This window comes from Barbatula barbatula (assembly GCF_947034865.1).
Source record: "Barbatula barbatula genome assembly, chromosome: 17".
Taxonomy (NCBI): Eukaryota; Metazoa; Chordata; class Actinopteri; order Cypriniformes; family Nemacheilidae; genus Barbatula; species Barbatula barbatula.
Window position 1 is genome coordinate 9,322,888 of NC_136780.1, and position 10,578 is coordinate 9,333,465.

At 36.9% G+C, this 10,578-nt stretch overlaps 2 protein-coding genes across 2 annotated transcripts; one reads left to right on the forward strand and one right to left on the reverse strand.

The window, feature by feature from the left end:
- Window positions 1-397: 397 nt before the first annotated feature.
- Window positions 398-1,515, forward strand: her12 (hairy-related 12). Its single transcript, XM_079477543.1, has 2 exons — window positions 398-509; window positions 593-1,515. Exons 1-2 carry the CDS (start codon window positions 441-443, stop codon window positions 983-985), a joined length of 462 nt encoding a protein of 153 aa, XP_079333669.1. The 5' UTR covers window positions 398-440; the 3' UTR covers window positions 986-1,515.
- A 2,422-nt stretch (window positions 1,516-3,937) lies between these two features.
- Window positions 3,938-10,071, reverse strand: tas1r1 (taste receptor, type 1, member 1). The gene is made up of 7 exons (XM_079478037.1): window positions 9,909-10,071; window positions 8,726-9,014; window positions 7,681-8,439; window positions 7,326-7,547; window positions 7,051-7,171; window positions 5,420-5,790; window positions 3,938-4,552 (listed from the first exon to the last, which is right to left on the reverse strand). Exons 1-7 carry the CDS (start codon window positions 10,067-10,069, stop codon window positions 4,001-4,003), a joined length of 2,475 nt encoding a protein of 824 aa, XP_079334163.1. The 5' UTR covers window positions 10,070-10,071; the 3' UTR covers window positions 3,938-4,000.
- Between the last annotated feature and the right edge of the window lie 507 nt (window positions 10,072-10,578).

Sequence of the window (10,578 nt, forward strand, 5' to 3'; positions counted from 1 at the left end):
TAGTTGCTTTATGTCAAATACACTTTATTTTGATATGCATTCAACAAGTTGTATTTTATTTAAGACCACAAGAACATTCACACACATCAATTTTAGATAGGCTATAAGAAAGTACGTTCTGTTCTATTATTCAAATAGCCCAAAAGAGGCCTAAACCTTCATTAAACACAATCATTCCTATAGTGAAAGTGGCTTCCCCCTCATGCTAGATACCTTGGGAAACATTCCTTCAGTGGAAGGCGAGCAGCCAGTTGACCATAAAATGAATGTCCCCTATTGTTGTAAAGATGCCAGTCCTCTGTTCTGAGTGTGGGAACAGTAGCGCAGCACAGGCCACATGGCTTTGTAATGGTAATGACGCGGTATAAATACAGGCGGATGCCTCCTCAGAGAGGTTCACTTCTCTCAGCAGAGGGAAGACAAAACGTTCCTGCAAGACCATGGCTCCCCATTCAAATACACTCTCTACGTATGACCATCTACTTTTCAATGACAGAGACAAAATTAAGGTGCGTTTACGTTCCACCCTAACTTGATTTGTTCTGAAATGTTTTATCAAAACTTGCATCTCAAAATATGTTCTGTATTCCAGCTGAGGAAACCAATTGTCGAGAAGATGCGCAGGGACCGCATCAACAGCTGCATCGACCAGCTCAAAGGTCTCCTGGAGAAGGAGTTCCACAGCCGGGACCCTAACACCAAACTCGAGAAGGCTGATATCCTGGAGATGACAGTCAGCTTTCTAAAACAGCAGCTCTCGGGAGAGCTCGCACAGAGGGATTTTAATGAAGGTTTCTCTAACTGCTGGACAGCATCTGTTCACTTTCTCAGTCTTCACTCTCCTGGAGGAGGATCTGGCCGGGAGCTCCAGCATTTCCACAACGCCCAGCAAGCAAGATCATCTATGAGCGCCACTCCTCCAGCACCCTCTAAAGCCGGTCTACAACAGCCTGATTCCAGGAGGCCCGTCTGGAGACCCTGGTAGAGACGTTAAGACTGAGAGTTGTAAACCTGAGGGACAGTTGCATTAATTTCCCTTTTAATAGTAGGATATTTTATTTCCGAAATGTATGTTGAGTCATCATATTGATAGACAGATACTTTAGACAAACATGTGTTTGTCAGTGGAAAAGGGTGGTTCTCATGTATGGCCTCTTGTTCTGTATTAATAGCTCTTAATGTGTTTTTACCACATATATTATTCGTATAAATGTTATTATATTGTCAATGGATTTTATATTTTGAAGTATGCATATTTGATTGAGGTTTGACTCCAGTGGAGTTTGAGTGTATGTATCAGATCTTTGAACTGGTGTTGTACTTAAAGTTTTTTTTCAGAGTATATTTCTGTTTGTGCTGAGAATTCTGTATTGTTTGCTAGATAACACATGTTGTACCTATGATAAAGGACCCCGTTTGTTTTGTCTTTACAATGATGATTTTGTATTTTATGTTTTGCAAATGTAAGCTCTTATGTCAACTATATTCTCTTAATAAAATTCTACATTATAAAGTAATGAATTTGGGAGGTTTTCAAAAATGTTTATGCTTCAGACTCAAAGCTTAAAATTCTCAATGTTGAGAATTAGTAATTTACTAAATAAAAAATACAGTGCCTTGCAAAAATGTCCATCCCCCTTCATTTTACTGACATTTTGTTATGATGCTGCCTTATCTTAAACTACTTTAAATAAATTAAAGACACTCTACACTCCTTGCACAATAATGACAAAACGAAAAACACATTTGTGACAACTTTGCAAATTTATAAAAAATGTAAAACTGACATAAGTACATTGCATATCTATTCATACCCTTTTCGGGGACCCTTGAAATTGAGCTCAGAAGCATTAGTTTTGCTTGTTGATGTTTTTACACTTCAAATGGAGTTAACCTGTGGCAAATTCAATTGAATAAGTATGATTTGGAGCGGCACATACCTCTTGATAAAAAGTGCAACAGATGAAAATGCATATCAAAGTGAAAACCAAGACGTGAGGTCAAAAGAACTGCCAGTAGAGCTCTGAGGCAGGATTGTGTCGAGACACATATCTGAGTAAGACTCCTGAAAAATTCTGCTATGTTGAAGGTTCACAGAAGCATAGCCTCCATTAATCCTTAATGAAAGCTGACCTTCTGTCCAAACTGAGCCATCGATCGAGAAGGGTCTTGGTTAGAGCGGTGACCAAGAAGCTGATGATCAATCTGGTTGTGCTCCATGATCATATATGGAGATGTCCTTCAGTGGCCCAGCTAGTGCTTGGGCTTGAAACCGATTGAACATCTCTGTATAAACCTGAAAATGTCTGATGATGTCCATCCAACCTGACAGAGTTTGAGAGGATCTGAGGAGAAGAATGGCAGATAATTGCCAAATGCAGATGTGTATAGCTTGTCACATCATACCCAAAAAGATTGGAGTCTTTAAAGGCGCATTAACTTGCTACTGACCAACTACAAGTATATGAATACCTACACAATGTACTTATTTTATTTTTAATACATTTGCAAAGTTCGAAGTCACAAATCAGTTTTTTGTTTTGACATTATTGTGCATGGAGTGTAGATTAATGAAAACTTTTTTTATAGTAGTTTAAGATGAGGCAGCAACATAACAAAAAGTGAATAAAATGAAGCAGGATGAATACTTTTGCAAGGGTTGGTAAATAATAATGGAAATATAGGATTTGTTACATGCAATTTATATGAATATAGAGGACTACATGTGACTTTATTTCATATAACTTTATTTTGGCTAATCTACTAACTGTGGAATAATTGATATGTAAACACGTTTCATCTACATGTTTGTGTTTAATTTGATCAATGTTTAATAATTTTGTATTTATAAACACATACTGTACACATACATGCATATCCAAAAATAATATATAATATAGAAATGAATAAACATTTATAAATAGTTTCAATAAGTGGTAAATGTAAATAAATACATGCAAATATTTCCTTTATATATATATATATATATATATATATATATATATATATATACATACATGTATGTACAGTATGTGTATGTTTTTCATAAATACAAAATAATTTGCACAGTACACATTTATATATTATGTAAACACAAACTTTTATATTATGTAAACACAAAATTATGTATTTACAATATGTGTAAGAATGACCTATTCTTTAAGAACATTTCATAGATTTTAATAGTTCTGTCAAATAAAGCAGATTGTATTGATTATCTTGGACTAAAAATCAAAATAAAAAATCATGATATAATATGCATTTGTATTGCTGTTTTCAAAGCACAACTGTACAATTCAAGCTCTCTAATAACCATAGATCTATATAAGATATACCAGCACAGATGCTGCATTAAATGATGTCAAGCAAACACAATCCCGCCCCCCAGACACACAGGCACACGTCTATTGTTAAATCTCCTGAGAATATCACACTCACAATGGGAAAGTAGTGTGGGAAACACTTCAGTGCACCCAGCTCACACGTTGTGGGGTCAATGGAGATGACCCCCTAACAAACGCTTTCAACCAATTTCATTTTCCCAGGGGCGATAAAAGTGTGTGTGTCATTGGACATTAACAGATTATTACATGAGACACATACATTGATATCTGATACAAGACTATTCTTATACTGCATGTATATTATTTACAGACAAACAGGACATTTGAAGCCATCTGCAAGACTAAGCTAAATCAGCTACCCAATTAAACCTTTTATCAAAGTTCTTTAGAGTGAAACCGGGCACCCATGCTCAGAACATAACAGATGTTTGCCCATGGTTGCCAGATTTGTTGCCCTGCCCTTTTCGGTAGTTAACTAAATTATGCTTTTACGGTCACTCGGCCCACTTAGCATATGCCAAGCAGTCACGGTCAAAAGAGAATCAGAGTATCGCTGTTTCTAAAAGACTGAAACTAGGATTATGTTGCGCCTTTTTGTGCGTGATCTGAAATGGATTACAGCTATTGTTAAACGTAAACCCTTGAGGAATATTTCACTATTTGGCCATGGTGTACATCTGAATACAGTTTTGAAAGTGGGTGGTTGTATTCATTTGGGGCTTTATCAAGATGATATACACCTTTGGTAAAAAGTAACCTCCGTGTATCCCAAGCACACTGGTGAGAATGGCACCTACATAGAGGGCCATAGAAAAACTTCCTCTAGAAACGCAGTAAGCCGTAAAGAACGTGATCCAAGAGATCATATATATCATGAGACTAAATGTAATGCATTTGGCCTCGTTGTAATTGGCCGGCAAATCTTTACCCATGTAGCTCATGCAGAAACAAACTAAGCTTAAGACAGCCACAAAAATGAGCTCGGCAAATGCCCCGACAGATAGAGTCTTACTGCACTCCAGAACAACGCTGTCATGGTAGAAATCAAAGTCCTGAGATGGAAAAGGAGGGTCTATGACCATGCGAAGAAAGGAGATGAAGAACTCCAGCAGTGAAGTGATGAAGATGAACATCTCTGGACCACGGTTCTTAGCCCAGGTCTCGTAGTATCTTGGCAGCTTGGATGACCATTTAAAGATACAGACCACCTTAAATAAAGGGATTGTGTGAGATCATGTTGGTTGTACTACATTAGACCTGTTGAGTATGAATGTTGTTTATAATATTAAATCAACCTATGGTTATAATTAAATATGCTAATATATATACAGTATTATATAATAATAATATTAATATTCGTACACAACCAGTTTTAGTTTGTTCTGCATCTATACTACACGTGAACTTTAGGTATAGACCTACTCATAGATTGCAAGTTCAATAATTGAAGCACAATTTAAGCTTATGAAAATAAACTTTCAAGTATACTCTTAGTTAACTTCAGTATTTATATTGCAAGTATACTTGTATGTGAACATCATACTTATAGTTAACTATTTCTGCATTATTTTTACTATAAAAATTAAACATGTAAGTATACAAGACAGTGTGTAAAAAAGAATTTAATTTAGCTACTTAATCAAAAGAGTAAAAGTATACAAGTCACGAACACTTCAAATACTTTTCTCGATCAAAGATTAAGAACAAGTACAGACCCAATATGCCTAGAGCCATCTGTCACTATAAGTCATTTAAGTATATGTTTTTGTTTGTTTGTTTGTAAGAAGTACATAAATAGTAAACTGAAACTATACTTAAGTATAAAGATGTGTACTAATAGTTGACTGTTTTGTAAGGGCGGCTAAAGATATTAACTTGACCTCTTAGAACAGCTTCAAAGTAAAAGTAGACACAACTGTATGGTGTGCGCCCTCTGCTGTTCATATTGTAAACAGGCTTTATGTAGACGTTCCAATTGAACACTTGAAATTAAAGTAAATATTATACAAAAATACATGCACTATACTTTAAACTACAGCTCTAATTCCATGTCCCCTCTACAGTGTCTTATGTACCTGAAAGGAGCGCACAGTCACACATGCCAGGCAAACAGTGATGCTGATGATGAAGAGAGGCTGTTTGAGGAGGCAACCGATTTGAGAGGGTCTACCAAAGTGGCAGAGTGTGCTGCTGGAGGCCACGGTTAGAGACGCCAGCATCAGCAGACAGATCTTCCCTCCAGCAGACTTCACCACGGGAGTATTAAGGTTCAACAGAAAGATGAGGAATGTGCTTATGGTTAGAAACAGATTCACAGCCAGAAATGCGAGCAGGGATATAGAGAGCACAGAGTCCCATGGCAGGTACAGCTCTGTTCTCTGGAGACATCTCTCGCTCTCAGATTCAGACCACTCTTCTGCGGCACAGGGTTGGCAGCTAGTGTAGCCTAAAAGATACACAAAATCAAAAAAGCAAAGAAATTACCCCAAAACAAACAATAGCAGTGATTTGATAGTGCCACAGTTTATAATCCTTAATACACTCACTACGAATAGTTCTTTATGCATAGTTGTTTATGCATATTAACCCCAAGAACTTTGAGGCACCATTGATTTGGTCACAAAACCAACAAGAATTTATTTAATATATCTTATATTCTATATGTTCTTAAAAAGAAAAGGTCTGAACAGGTTTTGATTGACCCGAGGGAGAATAAATGAAGTCAAAATGTTTAACCATTCAATTAAAGTATTGGAGAAGAGATTTTAAATTGTATTTTATAGTTTATTTTTCACACTCTCATGTCAAGTTAAGTCTCATTCCAAACCCATACGATTTATATATATTTTGTAAGAAAATTTGTTACCAAACAATAGTGCCCCACTGATTTCAACAATTGGTTACCAAACAAGATACGTCTTCACTACAAAATTTGAGCTGCTATTAGATTATTAATGATAATCTTGAAGCTATTTATTTTTATTTTGCCTTGTTGTGCAAGGACTGTAGAGCTTGTGCAGGTGCTGCAGCTTTTGCCAGAGGGGAACTGGAATCCCCTGGTTAGGCCTGATTTCCCTCTGAGGTTTTCTTTTTCTGGGGTTCCTCCCCACCGTTTTTGTGTGTGTGTGTGTGTGTGTGTTTGTGTGGAGTGTTTTGTGTGTTTGTGTGTGTGTGTGTGTGTGTGTGTTTGTGTGTGTGTGTGTGTGTTTGTGTGGAGTGTTTTGTGTGTTTGTGTGTGTGTGTGTGTGTGCGTGTGTGGAGTGTTTTGTGTGTGGGTGTGTGTGACATCTGTGTGTCTGTGTCTGTCTTCTGCGTTTTTACCTTTTTTTGTTTTACTTGTATAACAGTGTTTTGCTTATAGTCAATATGTTTCTTGTACAGCTGCTTTGTAACATGAAAATTGTAAAAGCCCTAAATAAATAAAGGTGACTTGTTTTGGATTGGATACATGGAATATCTTCTTTAGTGTTTCATTGAAGATTTTGAACGACATCAGGGGGAAAAATGACAGATGTTTTATTTGTGGGTGAACTGTCCCTTTAATGTAATAAAAACAAAACAGCTTTAGATGGATAAAAGCTTAAAAGTAAAAGTACAAGTAGTCAAAACTGAATGATGTGCGCCCTCTTTTGGCCACACTGTAAACAACATCTTTAAATAGCTTTCCTCCATTTCAATGGTATACTTAAACTTGTCTTGTAACTACCTGATTTGTTAAGGAAGGTAAAAGCAGGGCATGCCATGCAGTCAAAGCAGCATCTATGCTGTCCAGTCTGGAGCTGTCTGTTTCCGAACGGACAATCTGGAGAACATAGGGATTCAGGAACCTGAACAGGACACAACATTCCATAATTAAGTGACATAAAACATTACATACATTTCGAAATTACATTTTGTAAGTTGATCTGGAAAGAAACATCTGCTAAATGAGTAATATAATGAGAATAACCAGTGTTATAATATACTTAGACGTAGTCTTACACTGCTCACAGGTGACACAGGTCCTCTCCATTGTATCTGGGAAGCATCTAACTGAAGCTCTATTGGATCTGGACTGTAACTTCCAATGACTTTATATGACCATTGGTAATCTTTCCAAATCCACGTAACTATATCATACCCTGTGATAGGGTCTCCATTTTTATCAAAATAAAACAACGTGTCTTGAATAGAGAATCGAACCTTTTTCAGTTGTTGATAGACCTGAGAAGAAACACAAACTACATCAGAAATTCTCCGCTAAACAAGACTAAGATGGCTCGCTGGTCTCAGTTTTTTCCTGTAACACACGTTATGATTTAGATATTTTACTTGGTTGCTATGTGAAAGCATTTACCTCCCAGGGCTCCACTTTAGATTTCTGACATCGTTCAGAGTTGCAGTTCAGAACATTGTGCAGTGCATGAGCCACTGCATATACAGCCTTATACACATTAAAAGAAGACACAACGTCATATGGATCCAAAGAAAAGCCTTGTATTGCCATTTGGTACAGGTCTGTGTTTTGCAGGCATGGGACATCAAAGTTAATGGTACCATTTGAAGACCCACCGTCTATAAGCCCGGGCACGGAAAGCCTTTCAAAATGTTCAAACCCCCTAAATTCAGTGTATTTGATGGAGACACCGATGACAGTCCCTATCGTATTGATCCCTGGGATATTGCGTATTATTGACGCCACTGACCAATCCTCTGTTCCAATCCACACTTTCCCTGTCACGTTTTGTTCAATAACAAAGGGAAAGAACCCACTAGCCCTTCTCTTGTTAGAAAAGACAACTATGGTGTTGACTTTGGTTTTGATTATGTTTTTGACCATGTCTTGCATGTATTTTGTTGTCTTGTCGGTTACAGCCGGTATTATACCTTGGTATGCAATGCATATATCGTGAAGTGAAGCTTGCTGGGAAAGACTTTGCATTCCTTGTAAACCATATGAATTGTCACTGCCGAGAAGGGCAATCCAGGTCCAGTTAAATCGATTGAGAATATGTATCATCGCATCCACTTGGTTCTTGTCACTGGGGATGGTGCGGAAGAACGACGGATAGATGAGCTTATTGCTCAGCAATTCATTTGAGGCCTCGTAAGAGATCTGCATCAAAGAGAAAGATTATTGGAACTATGCATCAGACGGTGAGAAATCCCTACCAGAGAATTTTTTATTTATTTAAATGTATTAGTTTGAATGGAAACTCTGGTCTCTGTTGGTTTCTGTTGTAAAGTTTGGAAACCAATAGAATACCATAACATCCTACATTAAATGAGACCCAAAATACACTACAAAAACAGTTATCTGTAATGGTATTCAAAAAAATTAAACATGATATGAATTCAATTAACATACAACATTATCATTGTTAAAATATTTCATCGGGTACCTGAGGCATTAGGACTGCACCCAGAGCCGCGGCTGGTGTAAAGGAGTAAGTACTGCTGTCAGGTCCGATGACGGCCACGGCGAGGTTCTCCACACCTGATTTATTGCGCTGTTTGGACAGCAGGTCCAGGGTTGCCAGATTACTGGCTGGAAGGGAGCATAAATCATAAGTCTGGTAGCCAAGCGTGATCCCAGGTAGAAGTCTCTTATCTGAAATGTTGTTGTTGATCTCTTCCACAGCATATCTGAGGGCTTGCACCAAATGATATCCATGCTTGTTGGTCAGTCCTCTAAATACAAACATTTAAGTGGTGTTTACATTTATTTTAGAACGACGGATATCTGAATAAGAATCAGAATAAGCTTTATTCGCCAGGGGTTCATGCACACAAGGAATTTGTTCTGGTCACAGGAGCTTTATTTTCTTAAACGCACAGTATATACATTACACAAGGGATAGTAAAGAAAAGAGAAAATAAATAAATGACGTAAAAATTCTAAATGAAAATACAAAAGATGTAAGACCACATATTTCTTGTAGAATCTTGTCTTTGATTTTAAGTAATGTTTCAAATATGGTTGCAAATTCTGCTAATTTCAATTTGTGATCAGTGTAATGTAGTTATTTATAGACTTTTATAGATTTAGCAACGTTGTTTTTAGTTTTTTTTCCAGCCAGTTTGGATACAGTTTTAATGAAGTTATATTACAGCTGTATAACTTCAAACTATAATGTTACATATATATTACAGCTGTATAACTTCAAACTATAATGGCTAAAGATATAGTCCGTGTAACATTTAAGGAATATAGAAAAATACATAGATAACAACTAAAAAGGAATTGGTTAGGCAAGTCAGTGAAAATGTGAATCAATGAACAATACATCCACAGCATTTATTAATGTTAGTTCATGTTAATTTCGCGTTGACTAATAAAGTTTTTAAATAAAAAGTTGTAACTAATAAGTTAATGCACCATGAACTAACATGAATGAATGTATTGACATTAACAAACTTTAACAGGGATTAATAAATGCTGAAAAACAATATTGCTCATTGTTAGTTCATGTAAGTTATTGCATTTACAAATATTAACAACTACAACCTTATTGTTAAGCGTTACCCAATTACAATTCAGCATTAATACACCAAAGCAAATATTTCTAAGATGATCATTCTTACCGTTTACAGTCGCTGATATAAGGTGTAGATGGGACGGCAGAATCTGAATTATGAAGAGGGAACCATCCAGAGATGATATAATCTCCTGCAAGGTTGAGCCCGGCATCACAGAACCTGAAACGACAGAGTAAGAACACAGAGCAGAGCAGCATCCCACCCATGTTTCCTCAAATGAGCGCTTCAGACCGCCATGGACTTATATGTGCTTTCTGCTCACACCAATCCACTGTTTTCCATGCTCTGATGGTGCCAAACATTTGCATGAATAATCTGTAATTGTCACAGCCAGATTCATTTGCCTGGGGTAATGTGTTTGTCACCACTAACTAAACTTATTAAACAAAAAAGAACGTTTCCCGAGGAAAAAAATGTGACTTATGTATCAACAACTGAACCGCATTGGATGAATTTGCCTGCCAGTCTCGCCAGCTTTATCCCACAGACCACAGTTTTCATTTGTCTCCTGGACTGATTGAAAACCACCTCGGTACCCAGATGGCAGGCAAATTCATGTAAAGAGGGTGACATTTACTCAATCATGCAAAACAAACATTTCCATATGAAATCATCTGGAAAAATACAAACAATATGCACAGTCACAAAATAGTGTTACATTGTTGATGTATGGACAAGTAATCTTTGCATTGTTTGTACTAGCATTGCAAACACG

Excerpts from the sequence above, each read along its gene's own strand:
- tas1r1 (XM_079478037.1), bottom strand. The coding sequence starts at position 10,069 with ATGGGTGGGATGCTGCTCTGCTCTGTGTTCTTACTCTGTCGTTTCAGG. Across the intron at positions 9,015-9,908 it reads TATATCAGCGACTGTAAACG|AGGACTGACCAACAAGCATG; the intron begins GTAAGAATGATC and ends GTTTGTATTTAG. Across the intron at positions 7,172-7,325 it reads CTGTGTCACCTGTGAGCAGT|GTTCCTGAATCCCTATGTTC; the intron begins GTAAGACTACGT and ends TGTCCTGTTCAG.
- her12 (XM_079477543.1), top strand. The coding sequence starts at position 441 with ATGGCTCCCCATTCAAATACACTCTCTACGTATGACCATCTACTTTTC. Across the intron at positions 510-592 it reads ATGACAGAGACAAAATTAAG|CTGAGGAAACCAATTGTCGA; the intron begins GTGCGTTTACGT and ends TCTGTATTCCAG.